Source organism: Ranitomeya variabilis, chromosome 2, assembly GCF_051348905.1.
Source record: "Ranitomeya variabilis isolate aRanVar5 chromosome 2, aRanVar5.hap1, whole genome shotgun sequence".
In the NCBI taxonomy this organism is placed as follows: Eukaryota; Metazoa; Chordata; class Amphibia; order Anura; family Dendrobatidae; genus Ranitomeya; species Ranitomeya variabilis.
Genome location: NC_135233.1, coordinates 168,790,290 through 168,815,352, shown reverse-complemented (window position 1 = coordinate 168,815,352; position 25,063 = coordinate 168,790,290). Strand labels below are relative to the sequence as shown.

General features: G+C 46.6%; 2 protein-coding genes across 4 annotated transcripts; one reads left to right on the top strand and one right to left on the bottom strand.

Moving 5' to 3' along the window:
- Positions 1-353: 353 nt before the first annotated feature.
- COX20 (cytochrome c oxidase assembly factor COX20) lies at positions 354-18,887 on the bottom strand. Its single transcript, XM_077283157.1, has 4 exons — positions 18,754-18,887; positions 12,038-12,152; positions 1,379-1,442; positions 354-773 (listed from the first exon to the last, which is right to left on the bottom strand). The coding sequence occupies exons 1-4, from the start codon at positions 18,787-18,789 to the stop codon at positions 638-640; spliced, it is 351 nt and encodes a 116-aa protein (XP_077139272.1). The 5' UTR covers positions 18,790-18,887; the 3' UTR covers positions 354-637.
- LOC143804758 (uncharacterized) lies at positions 18,373-25,056 on the top strand. 3 transcript variants are annotated; one of them, XR_013221105.1, is made up of 4 exons: positions 18,373-18,610; positions 22,506-22,618; positions 22,710-22,856; positions 23,979-25,056. XR_013221105.1 is itself a non-coding variant. In XM_077283156.1 (4 exons), the coding sequence occupies exons 1-4, from the start codon at positions 19,061-19,063 to the stop codon at positions 24,100-24,102; spliced, it is 450 nt and encodes a 149-aa protein (XP_077139271.1). In that variant the 5' UTR covers positions 18,997-19,060; the 3' UTR covers positions 24,103-25,056. The 3 variants fall into 3 exon arrangements, 1 of the variants encoding a protein (XP_077139271.1); XR_013221104.1 differs by lacking the exon at positions 18,373-18,610 and adding an exon at positions 18,803-18,994; XM_077283156.1 differs by lacking the exon at positions 18,373-18,610 and adding an exon at positions 18,997-19,126.
- The last annotated feature ends 7 nt before the right edge of the window (positions 25,057-25,063 follow it).

Genomic DNA, 25,063 nt, shown 5'->3' with positions numbered 1-25,063 from the left:
AGAAATAGCACTATAAAATTAAATGTAATTCAGAATTATTCGATGGGGAATAGAAGTATCAACAAAAACACATGTCAGGAATGGTGACAGATCATCTAACTCCCAAATGTGTTCTTTCCAAAAAGAAAACCAGAGGGCTGATCAGGACATGGAGCTCTAGAGCAATCTCCATTTGGATCCCATATTTACAGTTATATTAGCCTTGTAATTCCCTTTCACTTGTCTGTCCCATCTGTTACATTATACAGCTTTCTTATATCTTGATATTTGAGTATTGTGCAGGCAACTTGCTCCCTTTCTGAACTAAATAAAATTAAGCAAAAACACAAAAATAAAAATGTGATTGCAACATACAAAGAAAACACAAGCCATTTATTATTTCCATATGACAAAATCTAACAAAATGATAAAATCTCCAGAAAAGATGGCAACAAGTTTCCAATGTATACTAGTATAAATACTAGCTGGATGCCAAATCCAACAAAGCGGATACTGAATTAAAGGTGCCAGCAGCATTATTGCACTGCTTCTCTTTATTCCCAGCACTTTGTAAGATTATCTCTACAAGCAGATGACGCCGTCCTTGCCGTTTGTAGCACAACCTTTAGCTCCTGCAGGCCAAGGTTAGGATTCTGGATTATGAGCCATTGTTGCGGCTGTCTTTAGCTGTTGGATCAAGATTGCTGCCTTCATATATCACCTTATTTTTAATACCATCTTGTACTATTCTTTGCTGAATCCTCAGTTTTGCATAATTGTATCTACAGTATAACCTAAAATAAAACACAGGGAAAAATAAAGTCAGACTGGTATTTCCACCAAATAATCTCTTTTCACCAATATAGCTATAGTGTCAATGACAATGTACTAGGATTTTATCAAACTGCAGTAAACAGCTAGACACATAGTAATTTACAAGGTTGTCACATTATAAGGGTTGGCCAGGTTTTTCACGAAAGTCAGCAAGAAAGTCACTTCGTAATTATAGACATATGAATCCTTACAGTGGGCACATTGCGCGCTGCAAAGATTCTCTGGTGCTGGCAGAGAGAGAAAAAAAAACAGTCACATGACTGCAAGCATGCAATATACATACTTCTGGTCACATCCTGACTAGACGTACGCAGGCAAGCTCCTTGCAGGCGAGTTGATTGAGGCCACACACATCTAGTAGGAATGTGGCCAGGAGTATGTATATGGGAGGGAGGATTCACAAGGCTGCAGACACCGAGAGAGACTGGTGAACCTGGACAACCCCTCTGAAACGAAGCAGCACCTCAGAGACTTCTGCAATGTACCTACCTCCCTGAACCCAATAGTACATACATTCCTGCTAACATTTTAGCCAACACAAATTGTGAAGAAAGGAAAAACTTACCAAGAGCCTAAGGTACTAAGAATGAACCCACCAGCAGCTAAGTCACAAGAACGTTTAACCCTGCCTGTAAGGACAAAGGAAAAAATGTGAAAAGGGCAGTCCGATACAGATTTAATGTTTTTAAAATAAAAATATGGAGAAATACTTCCTACCAAGGGTACGTGCACACGTTGCGGAAAGGTGTGCGGATTTACCGCGTTTTTTTCATGTATTCCACCAGCGGTTTGACACCTGCGGATTCCTATTATGGAGCAGATGTAAACCACTGCGGAATGAACAACGCTGCGTTTCTTTCTGCGTGTTTTTTTCCGTAACATGCGCACTGCGGATCTTGTTTTCCATAGGTTTACATGGTACTGTACAGCGCATGGAAAACTGCTGTGAATCTGCAGCGGCCAATCCGCTGTGGATCCGGAGCAAACTCTGCAACAGCGCTATGGATCTAGCACAAGCTGCTCCGGAGGTCTGGCCCAGCAATCTGTGCTGTATCCAGTGAGCTGCCGCCAAGTGAATTTGCCTATGGTTTAAAAAGAAACAAAAAAAAAAACATTCAAACCTAAAAAAACAAAAACAGATTCTGTGTCAAATAAGCTCCAAGAGTGAACTCCCTCGTTACCTATTTGGTGCAGATTTCCATGTAAATAATCTGCAGCATAATACAGCACCAGCTAAATAAAGCAGATCTGAGCAATTCTCATCTGCACATTGATGGACGCTGACCCACAAATTCTACATCTGCAGGGTGTCATTCCCTTCGGCAGAGTTCAGGGCACCTTTCAGGTCAGATTTTGCTGCACACTCAGCATGTGAACTTACTTCAAGAGTAAGGCCGGCGTCACACTCGGCGTAAGACAATACGGTCCGTATTTTACGGCCGAAATACGGTGAAATGTTCCCAAAATAGTGATCCGTAGTCAGGGTGTGTCAGCGTATTTTGCGCATGGCATCCTCCGTATGTAATCCGTATGGCATCCGTACTGCGAGATTTTCGCGCAGGCTTGCAAAACCGACATCTAATGGATTTATGTGCTCAAATGTTCATTAAAACATATATACAGTATATATATATATATGTCATTGAGACACATATATATATATATTCTGTATTTATATTTCATTCAGCGCGATAACTGAACAGCCGGTAATTCAATTGCCGGCTTTTCATTTCTCCTGCACAAACCCGACAGGATATGAGACATGGTTTACATACAGTAAACCATCTCATATCCCCTTTTTTTTGCATATTCCACACTACTAATGTTAGTAGTGTGTATGTGCAAAATTTCAGCGCTGTAGCTGCTAAAATAAAGGGTTAAATCGCGGAAAAAATTGGCGTGAGCTCCCGCGCAATTTTCTCCGCCAGAGTGGTAAAGCCAGTGACTGAGGGCAGATATTAATAGCCAGGAGAGGGTCCATGGTTATTGCCCCCCCCTGGCTACAAACATCTGCCCCCAGCCACCCCAGAAAAGGCACATCTGGAAGATGCGCCTATTCTGGCACTTGGCCACTCTCTTCCCACTCCCTGTAGCGGTGGGATATGGGGTAATGAAGGGTTAATGCCACCTTGCTATTGTAAGGTGACATTAAGCCAGATTAATAATGGAGAGGCGTCAATTATGTCACCTATCCATTATTAATCCAATTGTAGGAAATGGTTAAAAAACACACACACACATGATTAACCCCTTCACCCCAAAGCCTGTTTTCACCTAAGTGACACGGCCAATTTTTACAATTCTGACCACTGTCACTTTATGAGGTCATAACTCTGAAACGCTTCAACGGATCCTGGTGATTCTGAGATTGTTTTCTCGTGACATATTGTACTTTATGATAGTGGTAAAACTTCTTCGATATGACTTGCATTTATTTGTGAAAAAAACAGAAATTTGTCGAAAATTATGAAAATTTAGCAATTTTCAAATTTTTCGTTTTTATGCCCTTAAATTAGAGAGTTATATCACATAATATAGTTAATAAACAACATTTCCCACATGTCTGCTTTACATCAGCACAATTTTGGAAACATAATTTTTTTTTGTTAGGGAGTTATAAGGGTTAAAAGTTGACCAGCGATTTCTCATTTTTGCAACAAAATTTGCAAAACCATTTTTTTTACGGACCACCTCACACTTGAAGTGACTTTGAGGGGTCTATATGACAGAAAATGTCCAAAAGTGACACCATTCTAAAAACTGCACCCCTCAAGGTACTCTAAACCACATTCAAAAAGTTTATTAACCCTTCAGGTGCTTCACAGGAATTTTTGGAATGTTTAAAAAAAATTGAACATTTAACTTTTTTTTCACAAAATTTTTACTTCAGATCCAATTTGTTTTATTTTACCAAGGGTAACAGGAGAAATTGGACCAAAAAAGTCGTTGTACAATTTGTCCTGAGTACGCCGATACCCCACATGTTGGGGTAAACCATTGATTGGGCACATGGCAGAGCTCGGAAGGGAAGGAGCGCCATTTGACTTTTCAATGCAAGATTTGCTGGAATTGAGATCGGAGCCCATGTCGCGATTGGAGAGCCCCTGACGTGCCTAAACAGTGGAAACCCCCACAAGTGACACCATTTTGGAAAGTAGACCCTCTAAGGAACTAATCTAGATGTGTGGTGAGCACTTTGAACCTCCAAGTGCTTCACAGAAGTTTATAATGTAGAGCCGTAAAAAAAATTAATATTAATTTTCACAGAAAATGATCTTTTTGCCCCAAATTTTTTATTTTCCCAAGGGTAGCAGGATAAATTGGACCCCAAAAGTTGTTGTGCAATTTGTCCTGAGTACGCTGATACCCCATATGTGGGGGTAAACCACTGTTTGGGCGCATGGCAGAGCTCGGAAGGGAAGGAGCGCCATTTGACTTTTCAATGCAAAATTGGCTGGAATTGAGATCGGAACCCATGTCGTGTTTGGAGAGCCCCTGACGTGCCTAAACAGTGGAAACCCCCACAAGTGACACCATTTTGGAAAGAAGACCCCCTAAGGAATTTATCTAGATGTGTGGTGAGCACTTTGAACCTCCAAGTGCTTCACAGAAGTTTATAATGTAGAGCCGTAAAAAAAAATTAATATTAATTTTCACAAAAAATGATCTTTTTGCCCCAAATTTTTTATTTTCCCAAGGGTAGCAGGATAAATTGGATGCCAAAAGTTGTTGTGCAATTTGTCCTGAGTACGCTGATACTTCATATATGGGGATAAACCACTGTTTGGGCGCATGGCAGAGCTCGGAAGGGAAGGAGCGCCATTTGACTTTTCAATGCAAAATTGGCTGGAATTGAGATCGGAACCCATGTCGTGTTTGGAGAGCCCCTGACGTGCCTAAACAGTGGAAACCCCCACAAGTGACACCATTTTGGAAAGAAGACCCCCTAAGGAACTTATCTAGATGTGTGGTGAGCACTTTGAACCTCCAAGTGCTTCACAGAAGTTTATAATGTAGAGCCGTAAAAACAAATTAATATTAATTTTCACAAAAAATGATCTTTTTGCCCCAAATTTTTTATTTTCCCAAGGGTAGCAGGATAAATTGGATGCCAAAAGTTGTTGTGCAATTTGTCCTGAGTACGCTGATACTTCATATATGGGGATAAACCACTGTTTGGGCGCATGGCAGAGCTCGGAAGGGAAGGAGCGCCATTTGACTTTTCAATGCAAAATTGGCTGGAATTGAGATCGGAACCCATGTCGTGTTTGGAGAGCCCCTGACGTGCCTAAACAGTGGAAACCCCCACAAGTGACACCATTTTGGAAAGAAGACCCCCTAAGGAACTTATCTAGATGTGTGGTGAGCACTTTGAACCTCCAAGTGCTTCACAGAAGTTTATAATGTAGAGCCGTAAAAACAAATTAATATTAATTTTCACAAAAAATGATCTTTTTGCCCCAAATTTTTTATTTTCCCAAGGGTAGCAGGATAAATTGGATGCCAAAAGTTGTTGTGCAATTTGTCCTGAGTACGCTGATACTTCATATATGGGGATAAACCACTGTTTGGGCGCATGGCAGAGCTCGGAAGGGAAGGAGCGCCATTTGACTTTTCAATGCAAAATTGGCTGGAATTGAGATCGGAACCCATGTCGTGTTTGGAGAGCCCCTGACGTGCCTAAACAGTGGAAACCCCCACAAGTGACACCATTTTGGAAAGAAGACCCCCTAAGGAACTTATTTAGATGTGTGGTGAGCACTTTTAACCCCCAGTTGTTTCACTAAAGTTTAGAATGTAGCGCTGTGAAAATCAAAAAATCTTTTTTTCTTTCCACAAAATGATGTTTTAGCCCGCAATTTTTTTTCCCCCAAGGGTAACAGGAGAAATTGGACCACAAAAGTTATTGTCCAATTTGTCCTGAGTACGCTGATACCCCATACATTGGGGGGAACCACTGTTTGGGCGCACGGCAGAGCTCGGAAGGGAAGGAGCGCCGTTTGAAATGCAGACTTAGATGGATTGGTCTGCAGGTGTCATGTTGCATTTGCAGAGCCCCTGATGTACCTAAACAGTAGAAACCCCCCACAAGTGACCCCATATTGGAAACTAGACCCCCCACGGAACTTATCTAGATGTGTTGTGAGAACTTTGAACCAACAAGTGTTTCACTACAGTTTATCACGCAGAGCCATGAAAATAAAAGAATTTTTTTTTTCCACGAAAATTATATTTTAGCCCCCACATTTTTATTTTCCCAAGGGTAACAGGAGAAATTGGACAACAAAAGTTGTTGTCCAATTTGTCCTGAGTACGCTGATACTTCATATATGGGGATAAACCACTGTTTGGGCGCACGGCAGAGCTCGGAAGGGAAGGAGCGCCGTTTGAAATGCAGACTTAGATGGATTGGTCTGCAGGTGTCATGTTGCATTTGCAGAGCCCCTGATGTACCTAAACAGTAGAAACCCCCCACAAGTGACCCCATATTGGAAACTAGACCCCCCACGGAACTTATCTAGATGTGTTGTGAGAACTTTGAACCCCCAAGTGCTTCACTACAGTTTATAACGCAGAGCCGCGAAAATAAAAAATATATTTTTTTCCACGAAAATTATATTTTAGCCCCCATGTTTTTATTTTCCCAAGGATAAGGCTGGTTTCACACTTGCGTTTTTTTTAAAAACGCATGTGTGAAAAAACGCATGTAATCGCGGTAAAACGCATGCGTTTTTTTAGACGCATGCGTTTTTATAGAAAAACACAAGAAAACAAGAAAAAACCAAAAAACCCTAACCCTACCCCTAACCCTACCCCTACCCCTAACCTGAAATACGTGGCACTGAAATACGTTTATATACGTATATACGTATATAAGTGCCACGATATTTCAGTGGCCACGATATTTCAGTGGCCACGTATATAAGTGCCACGTATATAAGTGCCACGTATATAAGTGCCACGTATATAAGTGCCACGTATTTCATGTACATGCCACGATATTTAAGTGCCACGTATATAAGTGCCACGTATTTAAGTGCCACGTATTTAAGTGCCACGTATTTAAGTGCCATGTATTTAAGTGCCACGTATTTAAGTGCCACGTATTTAAGTGCCACGTATTTCACGTAAATGCCACGATATTTCAGTGCCACGTATTTCACTGAAATACCGTGGCACTTAAATACGTGGCACTGAAATATCGTGGCATTGAAATATCGTGGCACTGAAATATCGTGGCACTGAAATACGTGGCACTGAAATACGTGGCACTGAAATACGTGGCACTGAAATACGTGGCACTATGACTGTCAGAAAATGTTCATTAAACGGTTAGGGATTAGTTTAGGGGTAGGGTTAGGGTTAGGGTTTGGATCCCTTTATCACCTTGATGGTGGTGGGTGACTTTTCAGTGTGTTCTGTTTTTTTTCTATAAAAACGCATGTGTTTTTAACGCAAACAAACGCGTTGAGATCGGACGCCATGTCGCGTTTGGAGAGCCCCTGATGTGCCTAAACAGTGAAAACTCCCCAATTCTAACTGAAACCCTAACCCCAACCCTAACCCTAGTCCTAACCCTAGCGCTACTTTCACACTAGCGTTTTTTTGCATACGTCGCAATGCGTCGTTTTGGCGAAAAAACGCATCCTGCAAAGTCATCTGCAGGATGCGTTTTTTCCCCATAGACTAACATTAGCGACGTATTGACACACGTCGCAAGCGTCGTGCGACGGTTGCGTCGTGTTGTGGCGGACAGCCGGCAGCAACAAACGTTACATGTAACTTTTTTTGTGCTGCCGGTCCACCATTTCCGACCGCGCATGCGCGGCTGGAACTCCGCCCCCACCTCCCCGCACCTCACAATGGGGCAGCGGATGCGTGGAAAAACAGCATCCGCTGCCCCCGTTGTGCGGCGCTTGCACAGTATGCGTCGGTATGTCGGGCCGACGCAGCGCGACGGCCCCGTACCGACGCTAGTGTGAAAGTAGCCTAACGGGAAAATGGAAATAAATATATTTTTTAAAATTTTATTATTTTTCCTAACTAAGGGGGTGATGAAGGGGGATTTGATTTACTTTTATAGCGTTTTTTGGGCGGATTTTTATGGTTGGCAGCCGTCACACACTAAAAGACGCTTTTTATTGCAAACAATAGTTTTTGCATCACCACATTTTGAGAGCTATAATTTTTCCATATTTTGGTCCACAGAGTCATGTGAGATCTTGTTTTTTGCGGGACGAGTTGACGTTTTTGCTGGTACCATTTTCGGGTACATGACATTTTTTGATCGCTTTTTATTCCGATTTTTGGGAGGCGGAATGAACAAAAACCAGCAATTCCTGAAATTCTTTTAGGGGGGGCGTTTATACCGTTCCGCGTTTGGTAAAAAGGATAAAGCAGTTTTATTCTTCGGGTCAGTACGATTACAGCGATAACTCATTTATATAATTTTTTTATGTTTTGGCGCTTTTACACAATAAAAACTATTTTATATAAAAAATAATTGTTTTTGCATCGCTTTATTCTGAGAGCTATAACTTTTTTATTTTTCTGCTGATGATGCTGTATGGCGGCTTTTTTTTTGCGGGACAAGATGACGTTTTCAGCGGTACCATGGTTATTTATATCCGTCTTTTTGATCGCGTGTTATTCCACTTTTTGTTTGGCGGTATGAGAATAAAGCGTTGTTTTTTGCCTCGTTTTTTTTTTTTTTTTTTTACGGTGTTCACTGAAGGGGTTAACTAGTGATATAGTTTTATAGGTGGGGTTGTTACGGACGCGGCGATACTAAATATGTGTACTTTTATTGTGTGGTGTTTTTTTTATTTAGATAAAGAAATGTATTTATGGGAATATATTTATTTTTTTTTTCTTTATTTAGGAATTTTTTTTTATTTTTTTTTTACACATTTGGAAAATTTTTTTTTTTACTTTTTTACTTTGTCCCAGGAGGGGACATCACAGATCGGTGATCAGACCGTGTGCATAGCACTCGGTCTGATCACCGATGTGACAGGCACGTAACAGAGGCTTGCCGGCGCCTGCTATGAGGATTCTCAGCAGACGCCGGCAAGCAGGGTCATCTTATGACCCGGAAGGAGTCCCGCGGCCATCTTGGATCCGGGGACTCCTTCCAGGTCACCGGAGCAGCGCGATCTCATCGCGTTGCTCCGGTGGGAGAGCGCAGGGAGCCCCCGTCCCTGCGCGATCCCCCTCTATGCCGCTGTCACTATTGACAGCGGCATCAGAGGGGTTAAATGCCCGCGATCGGCGACAGCGCCGATCGTGGGCATTGCTGCGGGGTGTCAGCTGTCATATACAGCTGACACCCGCACCCGATCACCGCGGCGCTCAGCGTGAGACCGCGGTGATCGGGGCGCCGTACTAGTACTGCGGCTGGCACTAATGCAGTGCCGGCAGCGCCGTACTAGTACGGCGCATGTCACGAAGGGGTTAAAAAGGATTTTAATGAAATAAACACAGCGGTTGTTGTAATAATTTATTGTTCTCGCAATCCATTTGCAGGCCCTCACTTGGCAAAATAATTAACGCACAAGATACATACCTTCTGATGTCAGATCACGTCCCACGAAGTAATCCATCTGAAGGGGTTAACTAATATTACAGGCAGAGCTGCGATAAACCACTCGCTCGTGCCTGTAATCCCCGGGTGCTGAAAGGAAAGCAGGATCTGTACTTACATTGAGTCGCGGTGATGCGCCCCTGCTGGATGTTCTCATGAACTGCAGCCTGGGAACTTTTTCCCACGCTCCAGGTCATATGAGGACATCCACCAGGGGGCGCATCACCGCGACTGAAGGAAATGTAGGTCAATGACCTACATTTCATTCATTCGCCGGGGATTACAGGCACGGAGCACAGCTGCATTTGCAGGGCTCCTGCCTGTAATATTAATTAACCCCTTCAGATGGATTACCTCGTGGGACGAGACGGTTCACCAGAAGGTATGTATCTTGTGCGTTTATTATTTTGCCAAGCGAGGGTCTGCAAATGGATTGCGAGAACAATAAATTATTACAACAACCGCTGTGTTTATTTCATTAAAATCCTTTTTAATCATGTGTGTGTGTGTTTTTTAACCCTTTTCTACAATTGGATTAATAATGGATAGGTGACATAATTGACGCCTCTCCATTATTAATCTGGCTTAATGTCACCTTCCAATAGCAAGGTGGCATTAACCCTTCATTACCCCATATCCCACCGCTACAGGGAGTGGGAAGAGAGTGGCCAAGTGCCAGAATAGGCGCATCTTCCAGATGTGCCTTTTCTGAGGTGGCTGGGGGCAGATGTTTTTAGCCACGGGGGGCCAATAACCATGGACCCTCTCCTGGCTATTAATATCTGCCCTCAGTCACTGGCTTTACCACTCTGGCGGAGAAAATTGCGCGGGAGCCCACGCCAATTTTTTCCGCCATTTAACCCTTTATTTTAGCAGCTACAGCGCCCAAATTTTGCATACACACACTACTAACATTAGTAGTGTGGAATATGCAAAAAAAATGGGGATATGAGATGGTTTACTGTATGTAAACCATGTCTCATATCATGTCGGGTTTGTGAAGGAGAAGGAAAAAGCCGGCAATTGAATTACCGACTTTTCACTAACACCGCTGCGTATTTCTCGCAAGTCACACTGCAGGTCCGTGTGGAATCCCTATTTTTCTCGCCCCCATAGACTTTCATTGGCGTATTATTTGCGCAATACGCTGACAAACGCAGCATGCTGCGATTTTGTACGGCCGTAGAAAGCCGTATAATACTGAACCGTAATATACGGCTGATAGGAGCAGCCCCATTGAGAATAATTGTGCCGTATGTAATGCGAGTTTTACGGACGTAGTTTCTGCGCTCTTACGTCCGTAAAACTCGCCAGTGTGACGCCGGCCTAAGGCTGTGTGCACACGTTGCGTTTTTTTTTTTTGCTATAAGGCTGTGTGCACACGTTTGCGGATTTTTCGCTATAAAAACGCATACATTATGCATCCCATCATTTAGAATGCATTCCGCAATTTTTGTGCACATGATGCATTTTTTTTTCCTGCAAAAAAAAAACGCATTGCGGTAAAAAACGCATCATGTTTATTAATTTTGCAGATTTTTCGCGTTTTTTCCACTATTTAATGCATTGGGAAGCTCCGGAAAAAAACGCATCAAAAACACAAGAAAAACGCATGCGGATTTCTTGCAGAAAATGTCCGGTTTTGCTCAGGAAATTTCTGCAAGAAATTCTGACGTGTGCACATACGCTAAAACTTCACACTGCGGTTTTTTTTTCTTGAAGAAAAATGTGGACAAATGCTAAGAAGAAAAAAACCTTCAGAGGAAATTCCATAATACAATGGGTATTTCTAGTGTGTTTTCTGCTGCTCAACCTTTTGGCCCATTTATCTGTCGCTTCACTCTTTCACTGATCATCTATTCTCAACAATTTTTCAAATCTGTCAACAAATGTTTTTAGTAAATGGCAGAACAAATATAAAGGGACTCTGTTACCAGGTTTGTGATACTGAGAGCACCATAATGTGGAGAGAGACCCTTATTCCAGCGGTGTGTCACTTACTTGGCTGCTTACTGCGGTTTTGATAAAATCCCTGTTATTTGCTGCAGATCTAGCAGCTCTCTAAATGCTGAGCTCTGTATAACCCCACCCACACTACTGATTGGCAGCTCTGTGTACACTGTGCATAGACAGAATGCTGCCAATCAGTGGTGAGGGCAGGACTATGTGGCACAAGACAAGTAGGCCTCTAGTGATGATAAACTGGTGATTTTATCAAAACAACAGCAAGCAGCTCAAAAAGTGACATCACTGGAATTGGGGTCCCTGCCCCTACATTATGCTGCTCTAAGATAAGGAAGCATAAACCAGGTGATAGATTCTCTTTAAGTCTAAAATAAGTAGCATGACCAAAACATTTTGAGCAATAAAAACACATGGAAGTTTTAGACGACAGGATGCAAGTGAGGTACAGGAGCCTCACATTATGTCTATGATGGCACCCACACACTCCAGCAGGTCAGAGGTTTGTCGATAGTCGTGGCTAGTGCTTTTCTAGTCACCATGCAGCCCTAACAAGGGTTTGCTCCCCCCAAAGACATGCTCTTACCATAAGCCCTAGTAGAGCCTACTCATGTCATAGAGGAGACCCTGCTCTGGACTCCCCCTATTTGGTAGTTTTTGTCTCCTAATGTCACTTACTTGTTGCTAGAAAATTTCCAACACCAATTAGCAACGAGCCAACAGATCCGAAAAGCACAGATTCCCGTGCACAAGGCGTCTTTTGCACATCAATGATCCATAGCAACTTGAAGGACTAATAAGGGGAAAAACAAAAAAACAACTTATTTAATGACAAGGACAGCCGGGTAAAGCAGTAATGCTGGCACCTCTGTATCCAGAGGCCAAAATTAGGATCTGTTACCCCATAACTCCTTACAATAGAAGCCATGGTGACAGTATGAGCAGAGCCAAGGACAGCGCACACTTGCCTCATTTTAATAAATGCTCATATTCTGCATGTATGTACGCACCCTAATGGAGAGCTACTGCACTAGGAAGAATACTCAGACTGAAGATAAAAATGGGAAAAACAAAATTAGAATTAAAAGGTCAGGAAATGGTTTAGGAGCATCGGGATCATTATATGTTTCACAAAAAGTGGAGACAAAAGTCACTGATGTCCATGGAAACTAATCGGCTTCACAAACCCGGAGCACAATTTTCAATGATAGGCGCAGTCAGATGACAGAGATCAGACCGCAGTGCAACTCTCCCAACCCGAGTGTGACAGCCAGTCTGTGCTGTGTGGCCTGATCCAAGTCCGATTTATACATTCATCTGACTGAGCATTTATAAATACAGACGCCGCACGCACCAGGGAGAATGACACAGCCAACACACACGCCAGGGAGAATGACACGCACAGCCGGCGCACGCGCCAAGGAGAATGACACGTACAGCCGGCGCACACCAGGGAGAATGACACGTATAGCCGGCGAACACACACACACACCAGGGAGAATGACACATACAGCCGGCACACACACCAGGGAGAATGACACGTACAGCCGGCACACACGCCAGGGAGAATGACACGTACAGCCAGCACACACACCAGGGAGAATGACATGTACAGCCGGCACACACACCAGTGAGAATGACATGTACAGCCAGCACACACACCAGGGAGAATGACACGTACAGCCGGCACACACACCAGGGAGAATGACACGTACAGCCGGCGCACACACCAGGGAGAATGACACGTACAGCCGGCGCACACACCAAGGAGAATGACACGTACAGCCGGCACACACGCCAGGGAGAATGACACATACAGCCGGCACACACACCAGGGAGAATGACACGTACAGCCGGCACACACACCAGGGAGAATGACACGTACAGCCGGCACACACACCAGGAAGAATGACACGTACAGCCGGCACACACACCAGGGAGAATGACACGTACAGCCGGCGCACACCAGGGAGAATGACACGTATAGCCGGCGAACACACACACACCAGGGAGAATGACACATACAGCCGGCACACACACCAGGGAGAATGACACGCACAGCCGGCACACACACCAGGGAGAATGACACGCACAGCCGGCACACACACCAGGGAGAATGACACGTACAGCCGGCACACACACCAGGAAGAATGACACGTACAGCCGGCACACACACCAGGGAGAATGACACGTACAGCCGGCACACACACCAGGGAGAATGACACGTACAGCCGGCGCACACCAGGGAGAATGACACGTATAGCCGGCGAACACACACACACCAGGGAGAATGACACATACAGCCGGCACACACACCAGGGAGAATGACACGTACAGCCGGCGCACACCAGGGAGAATGACACGTACAGCCGGCACACACACCAGGGAGAATGACACGTACAGCCAGCACACACACCAGGGAGAATGACACGTACAGCCGGCACACACACCAGGAAGAATGACACGTACAGCCGGCACACACACCAGGGAGAATGACACGTACAGCCGGCGCACACCAGGGAGAATGACACGTATAGCCGGCGAACACACACACACCAGGGAGAATGACACATACAGCCGGCACACACACCAGGGAGAATGACACGTACAGCCGGCACACACACCAGGGAGAATGACACGTACAGCCGGCACACACACCAGGGAGAATGACATGTACAGCCGGCACACACACCAGGGAGAATGACATGTACAGCCGGCGCATGCGCCATGGAGAATGACATGTACAGCCGGCACACACACCAGGGAGAATGACACGTACAGCCGGCACACACACCAGGGAGAATGACACGCACAGCCGGCACACACACCAGGGAGAATGACACGCACAGCCGGCACACACACCAGGGAGAATGACACGTACAGCCGGCACACACACCAGGGAGAATGACATGTACAGCCGGCACACACACCAGGGAGAATGACATGTACAGCCGGCGCATGCGCCATGGAGAATGACATGTACAGCCGGCACACACACCAGGGAGAATGACACGTACAGCCGGCACACACACCAGGGAGAATGACATGTACAGCCGGCACACACACCAGGGAGAATGACATGTACAGCCGGCACACACACCAGGGAGAATGACACATACAGCCAGCACACACACCAGGGAGAATGACATGTACAGCCGGCGCATGCGCCATGGAGAATGACAGGTACAGCCAGCACACACACCAGGGAGAATGACACGTACAGCCGGCACACACACCAGGGAGAATGACATGTACAGCCGGCACACACACCAGGGAGAATGACATGTACAGCCGGCACACACACCAGGGAGAATGACATGTACAGCCGGCGCATGTGCCATGGAGAATGACACGTACAGCCGGCACACACACCAGGGAGAATGACACGTACAGCCGGCGCACACACCAGGGAGAATGACACGTACAGCCGGCGCACACACCAAGGAGAATGACACGTACAGCCGGCACACACGCCAGGGAGAATGACACGTACAGCCAGCACACACACCAGGGAGAATGACATGTACAGCCGGCACACACACCAGTGAGAATGACATGTACAGCCAGCACACACACCAGGGAGAATGACACGTACAGCCGGCACACACACCAGGGAGAATGACACGTACAGCCGGCGCACACACCAGGGAGAATGACACGTACAGCCGGCGCACACACCAAGGAGAATGACACGTACAGCCGGCACACACGCCAGGGAGAATGACACATACAGCCGGCACACACACCAGGGAGAATGACACGTACAGCCGGCACACACACCAGGGAGAATGACACGTACAGCCAGCACACACACCAGGGAGAATGACACGTACAGCCGGCACACACACCAGGAAGAATGACACGTACAGCCGGCACACACACCAGGGAGAATGACACGTACAGCCGGCGCACACCAGGGAGAATGACACGTATAGCCGGCGAACACACACACACCAGGGAGAATGACACATACAGCCGGCACACACACCAGGGAGAATGACACGCACAGCCGGCACACACACCAGGGAGAATGACACGTACAGCCGGCACACACACCAGGAAGAATGACACGTACAGCCGGCACACACACCAGGGAGAATGACACGTACAGCCGGCACACACACCAGGGAGAATGACACGTACAGCCGGCGCACACCAGGGAGAATGACACGTATAGCCGGCGAACACACACACACCAGGGAGAATGACACATACAGCCGGCACACACACCAGGGAGAATGACACGTACAGCCGGCGCACACCAGGGAGAATGACACGTACAGCCGGCACACACACCAGGGAGAATGACACGTACAGCCAGCACACACACCAGGGAGAATGACACGTACAGCCGGCACACACACCAGGAAGAATGACACGTACAGCCGGCACACACACCAGGGAGAATGACACGTACAGCCGGCGCACACCAGGGAGAATGACACGTATAGCCGGCGAACACACACACACCAGGGAGAATGACACATACAGCCGGCACACACACCAGGGAGAATGACACGTACAGCCGGCACACACACCAGGGAGAATGACACGTACAGCCGGCACACACACCAGGGAGAATGACATGTACAGCCGGCACACACACCAGGGAGAATGACATGTACAGCCGGCGCATGCGCCATGGAGAATGACATGTACAGCCGGCACACACACCAGGGAGAATGACACGTACAGCCGGCACACACACCAGGGAGAATGACACGCACAGCCGGCACACACACCAGGGAGAATGACACGCACAGCCGGCACACACACCAGGGAGAATGACACGTACAGCCGGCACACACACCAGGGAGAATGACATGTACAGCCGGCACACACACCAGGGAGAATGACATGTACAGCCGGCGCATGCGCCATGGAGAATGACATGTACAGCCGGCACACACACCAGGGAGAATGACACGTACAGCCGGCACACACACCAGGGAGAATGACATGTACAGCCGGCACACACACCAGGGAGAATGACATGTACAGCCGGCACACACACCAGGGAGAATGACACATACAGCCAGCACACACACCAGGGAGAATGACATGTACAGCCGGCGCATGCGCCATGGAGAATGACAGGTACAGCCAGCACACACACCAGGGAGAATGACACGTACAGCCGGCACACACACCAGGGAGAATGACATGTACAGCCGGCGCATGCGCCATGGAGAATGACACGTACAGCCAGCACACACACCAGGGAGAATGACACGTACAGCCGGCACACACACCAGGGAGAATGACACGTACAGCCGGCACACGCGCCAGGGAGAATGACACGTACAGCCGGCGCATGCGCCATGGAGAATGACACGTACAGCCAGCGCACACACCAGGGAGAATGACACGTACAGCCAGCACACACACCAGGGAGAATGACACGTACAGCCAGCGCACACCAGGGAGAATGACAAGTACAGCCGATGCCCCCATTAGGGTTGATGACATGCACAATCGATACACGCACCAGGGCGGATGATACAGCTGGCAGATGACACATACAGCCAGCGTACTCACCAGCGCGGACTACACATACAGCCAGTGCGCTCATCAGGGCAGACGACACATACAGCCAGCCCACTCACCAGGGAGGATGACACATATAGCCGATGCACACACCAGGGAGGATGACACATATAGCCGATGCACACACAAGGGAGGATGACACATATAGCCGATGCACACACCAGGGCAGATGACATATACAGACAGTGCACTCACTAGGGTGGACGAACATACGGCAGCCTCCTGCAAAAAAGTGTTGATGACTTGTTTAGCCGATGCACGCAGCAGGGCGGATACATAAAGCCGGCACATGCATCAGGGCGGAAGACACATACCGCAACTGCATTAACCAGTGCAGACACATGAATTTGGCGCACACTCTATGTTTGATGACATGTATAGCCAATGCACGCAGTAGGGCGGACATATACAGCCAGCACACACCATTATATCTACACTTGGGTATATTCTGGTTGTATTAGAGGTATAAGCTGCAGCTGGCACACACGGACACATACAACCGTTACGCACCATTATGTCTACACTTGCAGTGGGCACTTGGCCCTTCCTGTGCACTGTAGCTGTTTGGTGCAGTGACCTGTACCTGTCGAGGCAGCGACCTATAGCTGTCTGATGCAGCGACCTGTAGCTGTCTGATGCAGCGACCTGTAGATGCCGGTGCCGTGATCTGTTGCTGTCGGTGCAGTGACCTGTAGCTGTCAGTTCAGAGATCTGTAGCTGTCGGTGCAGTGACCTGTAGCTGTCAGTTCAGAGATCTGTAGCTGTCGGTGCGGTGATCAATAGCTGTCGGTGCAGTGACCTGTAGCTGTCGGTGCGGTGATCAGTAGCTGTCGGTGCGGTGATCAGTAGCTGTCGGTGCAGTGATCAGTAGCTGTCGGTGCAGAGATCAGTAGCTGTCGGTGCAGAGATCAGTAGCTGTCGGTGCGGTGACCTGTAGCTGTCGGTGCAGTGATCAGTAGCTGTCGGTGCAGTGATCAGTAGCTGTCGGTGCAGAGATCTGCAGCTGTCGGTGCAGTGATCAGTAGCTGTCGGTGCGGTGACCTGTAGCTGTCGGTGCAGTGATCAGTAGCTGTCGGTGCGGTGATCAGTAGCTGTCGGTGCAGAGATCTGCAGCTGTCGGTGCGGAGATCAGTAGCTGTCGGTGCGGTGATCAGTAGCTGTCGGTGCAGAGATCTGTAGCTGTCAGTTCAGAGATCTGTAGCTGTCGGTGCGGTGATCAATAGCTGTCGGTGCAGTGACCTGTAGCTGTCGGTGCAGTGATCAGTAGCTGTCGGTGCAGTGATCAGTAGCTGTCGGTGCAGTGATCAGTAGCTGTCGGTGCGGTGATCAGTAGCTGTCGGTGCGGTGATCAGTAGCTGTCGGTGCGGTGATCAGTAGCTGTCGGTGCAGTGATCAGTAGCTGTCGGTGCAGAGATCTGCAGCTGTCGGTGCGGAGATCAGTAGCTGTCGGTGCGGAGATCAGTAGCTGTCGGTGCGGTGACCTGTAGCTGTCGGTGCAGTGATCAGTAGCTGTCGGTGCAGTGATCAGTAGCTGTCGGTGCAGAGATCTGCAGCTGTCGGTGCGGAGATCAGTAGCTGTCGGTGCAGTGATCAGTAGCTGTCGGTGCAGAGATCTGCAGCTGTCGGTGCGGAGATCAGTAGCTGTCGGTGCGGTGACCTGTAGCTGTCGGTGCAGTGATCACACAGTGTCGGATACATGTGCAGGTACGTGCGGACAGCACCCGGTACGACTGTGATCACACAAATACCGGCGGTCACGTGTTGCTGCATCCCGTCCTCGGTACATACAGTAATGGCATCCACAGCTGTCACATAACGACACTTCACCACACAATGAATGACTTCACCTTTTCCTTGGCTACTTCACCTTCCTCGTCCGCCATATTGGTTGGCACGCTCGAGCCGACCTTCACCCTCCCAACAACAGAGCTGATGTGCAGTACAGAGCGTCTCCAGCGTCCAGTCCGCTCCAGCTCTCCACGCTTCGCGCTCGCTGGTTATGGAGCTCCGCCATATTACGCCGGCTATTGCGGATTAGGGGCTTCAGTGGGCATCTAAAATGGGAGAAAAGAGAATGTGAAGCGTGATGTATGTGAGCAAGGGAGGCGGCGGCGGATGATACTATCGGGACAGGGCCGGGAAGCGTGACACACTATGACAGGCAGCACACACAAGATGGCGGTCTTCGCTGTAGTCAGTGTCCAACAGACACACTCACTAGTACGTGACACAATGGTAACTACACACAGCAGTAGAGCTCACTAATACGGCGCCATTAATGCCCCCGCTCCTCACACGCTGTCGGCACTGTCCCCACTGTACGAGGCTGAGGTTATTTGTCAGTCTCTTAGTCGCCAATTTTTTCTTTTCTGCTTTTTATAGGTTTAATGACAAAAAAATAAGCATCACAATAATAAAACACAATGCAGTGAGGTTCAGTGAGGTGCCCTGATGTGACTACACCTAAAAATAGCTACAAAAAATATAAAACTGGCACAAAAATGGGCACCAAAGAGCGTTGAAGAAAGGGTTAAATGACTTTGGGCCACGGAGCTCACACTGCAGACATATAGAACAGGGAGCCCCACATCAAAACCAGTATTCTCCAGCCTGGCCCAAATGGGTTCTGGGCATCAGAACTGGCATCAAAGTGGGCAGACAATCAATTTTGGCCATTTGAATAAGTAACTGATGTTTTTAAGGGTTAAATGACTTTGGGCTACTGATCTGACACTTAAAATACACAGATAGACATGCCCTGCATCAAACCCAGGTCCCACCAGCCTGGCCCAAAAGGGTTCTGGGCACCAGAACTGGCATCAAAGTGGGCAAACAGCCCATTTCCACATAGCTGAATAAGTAACTGGTGTTTTTAAGGTTAAATGCCTTCGGGCCACTGATACCACAGTGCATACAGGTCCTTCTCAAAAAATTAGCATATAGTGTTAAATTTCATTATTTACCATAATGTAATGATTACAATTAAACTTTCATATATTATAGATTCATTATCCACCAACTGAAATTTGTCAGGTCTTTTATTGTTTTAATACTGATGATTTTGGCCTACAACTCCTGATAACCCAAAAAACCTGTCTCAATAAATTAGCATATCAAGAAAAGGTTCTCTAAACGACCTATTACCCTAATCTTCTGAATCAACTAATTAACTCTAAACACATGCAAAAGATACCTGAGGCTTTTGTTAAAACTCCCTGCCTGGTTCATTACTCAAAACCCCCATCATGGGTAAGACTAGCGACCTGACAGATGTCAAGAAGGCCATCATTGACACCCTCAAGCAAGAGGGTAAGACCCAGAAAGAAATTTCTCAACAAATAGGCTGTTCCCAGAGTGCTGTATCAAGGCACCTCAATGGTAAGTCTGTTGGAAGGAAACAATGTGGCAGAAAACGCTGTACAACGAGAAGAGGTGACCGGACCCTGAGGAAGATTGTGGAGAAGGACCGATTCCAGACCTTGGGGAACCTGAGGAAGCAGTGGACTGAGTCTGGTGTGGAAACATCCAGAGCCACCGTGCACAGGCGTGTGCAGGAAATGGGCTACAGGTGCCACATTCCCCAGGTAAAGCCACTTTTGAACCATAAACAGCGGCAGAAGCGCCTGACCTGGGCTACAGAGAAGCAGCACTGGACTGTTGCTAAGTGGTCCCAAGTACTTTTTTCTGATGAAAGCAAATTTTGCATGTCATTCAGAAATCAAGGTGCCAGAGTCTGGAGGAAGACTGGGGAGAAGGAAATGCCAAAATGCATGAAGTCCAGTGTCAAGTACCCAGTCAGTGATGGTGTGGGGTGCCATGTCAGCTGCTGGTGTTGGTCCACTGTGTTTCATCAAGGGCAGGGTCAATGCAGCTAGCTATCAGGAGATTTTGGAGCACTTCATGCTTCCTGGCACCTGCTCACAGTGCCAAAACCACTGGTAAATGGTTTACTGACCATGGTATTACTGTGCTCAATTGGCCTGCCAACTCTCCTGACCTGAACCCCATAGAGAATCTGTGGGATATTGTGAAGAGAAAGTTGAGAGACGCAAGACCCAACACTCTGGATGAGCTTAAGGCCGCTATTGAAGCATCCTGGGCCTCCATAACATCTCAGCAGTGTCACAGGCTGATTGCCTCCATGCCACGCCGCATTGAAGCAGTCATTTCTGCCAAAGGATTCCCGACCAAGTATTCAGTGCATAACTGAACATTATTATTTGATGGTTTTTTTGTTTGTTATTAAAAAACACTTTTATTTGATTGGACGGTTGAAATATGCTAATTTATTGAGACAGGTTTTTTGGGTTATCAGGAGTTGTAGGCCAAAATCATCAGTATTAAAACAATAAAAGACCTGACAAATTTCAGTTGGTGGATAATGAATCTATAATATATGAAAGTTTAATTGTAATCATTACATTATGGTAAATAATGAAATTTAACACTATATGCTAATTTTTTGAGAAGGACCTGTACATATAGAACAGGGAGCCCCACATCAAAACCAGGTCTCTTCAGCCTGGCCCAAATGGGTTCTAGGCATCAGAACTGGCATCAAAGTGGGCAAACAGCCCATTTTCACAGATTTGAATAAGTAACTGATGTTTTTAAGGGGTTAAATGCCTTTGGGCCACTGATCTGACACTTAAAATACACAGATAGAGATGCCCTGCATCAAATCCAGGTCCCTCCAGCCTGGCCCAAATGGGTTCTGGGCATCAGAATTGGCATCAAAGTGGGCAAACAGCCCATTTTCACAGATTTGAATAAGTAACTGATGTTTTTAAGGGGTTAAATGACTTTGGGCCACTGATCTGACACTTAAAATACACAGATAGAGATGCCCTGCATCAAATCCAGGTCCCTCCAGCCTGGCCCAAATGGGTTCTTGGCACCAGAATCGGCATCAAAGTGGGCAAACAGCCCATTTTCACAGATTTGAATAAGCGATTTTTTTAAAGAGGTTAAACGACTTGGGCCACTGATCTGACACCATTATTACATGCATTTTGATGCCCTGCATGAAATTCAAGTCACTTTAGCTTTTCCCAAATGGGTTCTAGCCATGAGAATTGGCATCACAGTTGGCAGAAAGTCGATTTTGATGATTTGAATGAGTAACTGATTTTTGAAAGGGGGTTAAATGACCTTGGGCCACTGATCTCACACCATCATTACATACACAGGCTGGAGACACACTAGCGATTTAAAAATTGGTCTGATTTTGATGCAGGAGAGTCGGAGAAGTGTAAGGCTATGTGCACACTTTGCAGATTTCCCTGCGGATTTTTCTGCACTAAATCCGCAGCTCTTGGCAGAAAACGCAGGTGCGTTTTTTAGTGCGGTTTTCAGTGCGTTTTTTTAAGCAGATTGTCTGCGTTTTTGACATAAATAAAGCTTTTGAAACTTGACAAACTTCAGTAACAAAAAAAAAAAAGAAATGATGTCATTTCCTTGTCCAACCCCTTCTTCTTTCATCCTCCATGTTGTGAAAACATCATAATGAGTGGAAGCAACCACAGCATGCACGTTTTTTTTTTTGGTTTTTTTCACAGTGTTCTGTTCTAAAAAATATATATATTTGTTTTTATTTTAGAGGCAGCAGCAGCAGGAGAGAAGACGTCAACGGAAAAGACTCTGGGTGCACCCGCTTGTCGCCGAACGTCCACAAAAGGGCCACTTTTATGTCCTTTACAATGATTTGAGGAAGTAAGTTGAAATACATGAAAAGACAAATATTTTTTGTCCACAAATGTTATGATATTTTATTTAAGCATTTGTTTTCTTTTTTCATTTTCAGATACCCTGAAAAGTTCATATCATTCTGCCGTCTACCCATCCCGGCGTTTGACCGACTTCTGGCCATAGTTTCGCCCCATCTCACGCTGCATGACACTTTTATGAGGAAGGCCATCTCTGCTGAGGAAAGGCTGCTCATCACCTTGCGGTAAGTAACTAATTTTTGGGTTGAATGTCATTAGGGCTCTTTCACATGTCAGTGTGTCCAGTATATGTGATGAAAGTTTTCACATGTCCCGGAGACACTGTCAAACTTAGACACAGTCATCTATGCACATGTCAGCGCGTTTTCGTCTGCCGTATGACTGCGGGCAAAACACGCGGACATGCCCTTTTTTCCATTTGCGTGTTCAACAAAGTGTCCCGCACACGTGCACACGGAGAACACACATAAAAATGTCCTCTGTGTGACACGCATTGCACTGGTGAAGAAGTACTACAGGAAGCGCTGTTCCCTGGCGGCAGGTGATGAAGATGCTGTCAGCATTCTTCCCTGCTCTGCATGATTTCAGCGCCATCCGGGAAGAATGGGATTTGTCTTCATCACCTGCCCCCACTAGCTGCGCTTACTGTATTGCTTTGATCCCTGCTAGCCATCCGTGTGGGAAGGATTCAGCACATGGGCCACACACACACATGGATATCTCTGGTACTGTGTTTTACGGTACCGGATATATCATGTTTAAAACACACCAGGAAACTGTAACCATTTTTGCTTGCTAGCACATGTGCCCACTGTATTTTATGCCTGATCTACAGCATTCTATAATTAAGGCAATGGGTCAGTGGAGATAGATCATACCCGTGTGTGGGGTGCTATCGTGTAATGTTATCCCATCTTGCTGTGTCCAGGTCGTGCGCCTCCCTTCTTGCGATACCACTCTTCTGCGCAGACGTACTTTATTGTCCTGATGAGGATAGAGCTAAGTGCGCAGATGAGCATGCGCTGGGCCTCTCACCTTTCCTTGTCTTCGCTCACTGCAAGACTTCTGCCCTCAACAGGCCGGATTAGTGCGTTGAAGCAAGCAGGAGGGCGTCGTCGTTGGCTAAACATTGGAGTGGCTGGACACGGACCTGCAAGTCCCATCTGATGTGACTGGCGGTTTATTTATTGATACCCTTTGTGTTGTGCCGGGTTGCTAAGGCAGCATAGAATGCTTTAGATAAAACATGAAAGGTGCTGGACGCATATTATAGCGGCCATAACTTGTGACATGTTTACTTTAATTTTTGTGTGACATTTCTAATATTCATTTTTGTTTCTTTGCAGATTTTTGGCCACAGGAGAGAGCTATACATCCCTGCACCTCCAATTTAGGGTTGGTAAATCCACCATCTGTAAAATTGTGAGGTGCACATGTACCGTCATTGGCAGAAGTTGCAGCCCATGGTGATGCCTTCCCCAACCGAGGAGACTTGGCTGCAGGTTGCAGCAGGCTTTCAGTCTGTGGCCAATATCCCAAACTGCATAGGTGCAGTCGATGGTAAACATGTGAGAGTGCTGAAGCCACCACGATCAGGATCACGCTTCTTTAATTATAAGAAGTATTTTTCAGTGGTCCTGATGGCGGTGGCTGATGCCCATTACAAATTTGTTGCCATTGACGTTGGTGCCTATGGTAGTACTGGGGATTCTCGGGTGTTGCGAACGTCACAGATTGGGATGCAAATTCTTCAAGATGGCGGAACGCTCCCAGCCCCAAGACCTTTGCCGGGTTCCACACATCCAGTGCCCTTTGTGATGGTATCGGATGAGGCGTTTCCCTTAACGACAACGCTGCTGCGCCCATACCCATGAAGGGGACTGAATGCCCGGCGAAGGATTTTTAATTATCGGCTGAGTCGTGCACGCAGATATGTGGAATGCACCTTTGGGATCATGACTAGTCAGTGGAGGATCTATCACACACCCATCCAGCTGGATACTGACACCGTTGACACTGTGATTAAGGCTTGCTGTGTACTCCACAACTATACTCGTGAGTACAACACTGACGTAGATGTGGAGTACCAGCAGCCAGTATTTAATCCAGTGGTCAACGTGGGTCTGGGCAGGCCGTCCAACTCGGGTGTGCGTGTGAGAGAATCCTTCACTGACTACTTCATGAGTCCAGAGGGTGCCGTGCACTGGCAATACTCCTGTGCTGGTGTTGGGCAGCCTGAGCAGCAGAGACGGATGGAAGAACATTGACCGACCAATAAAAGATGGCAAGATCTATACCAAAAGCTAGAAGAAGTCAAGATCCCTATTTATCTCATTCAAGATCGATATTCAATTTTTATTGCAATGTTTTTGGGGAACCAAAAAATTATTAATTATTATTTCTGGTTAATAAAAAAAATTGTTACTTTAAT

What these genes read in the sequence shown, in the direction of transcription:
- LOC143804758 (XM_077283156.1), top strand. Translation starts at nt 19,061, where the DNA reads ATGACAGGCAGCACACACAAGATGGCGGTCTTCGCTGTAGTCAGTGTC. An exon ending in TCCAACAGACACACTCACTA is followed by an intron (nt 19,127 to 22,505) that starts GTACGTGACACA and finishes TTTTTATTTTAG; the next exon opens with AGGCAGCAGCAGCAGGAGAG. An exon ending in CTTTACAATGATTTGAGGAA is followed by an intron (nt 22,619 to 22,709) that starts GTAAGTTGAAAT and finishes TTTCATTTTCAG; the next exon opens with ATACCCTGAAAAGTTCATAT.
- COX20 (XM_077283157.1), bottom strand. Translation starts at nt 18,789, where the DNA reads ATGGCGGACGAGGAAGGTGAAGTAGCCAAGGAAAAG. An exon ending in GTGAAGTAGCCAAGGAAAAG is followed by an intron (nt 12,153 to 18,753) that starts GTGAAGTCATTC and finishes TCCCCTTATTAG; the next exon opens with TCCTTCAAGTTGCTATGGAT. An exon ending in CTTAGTACCTTAGGCTCTTG is followed by an intron (nt 774 to 1,378) that starts GTAAGTTTTTCC and finishes GTTTTATTTTAG; the next exon opens with GTTATACTGTAGATACAATT.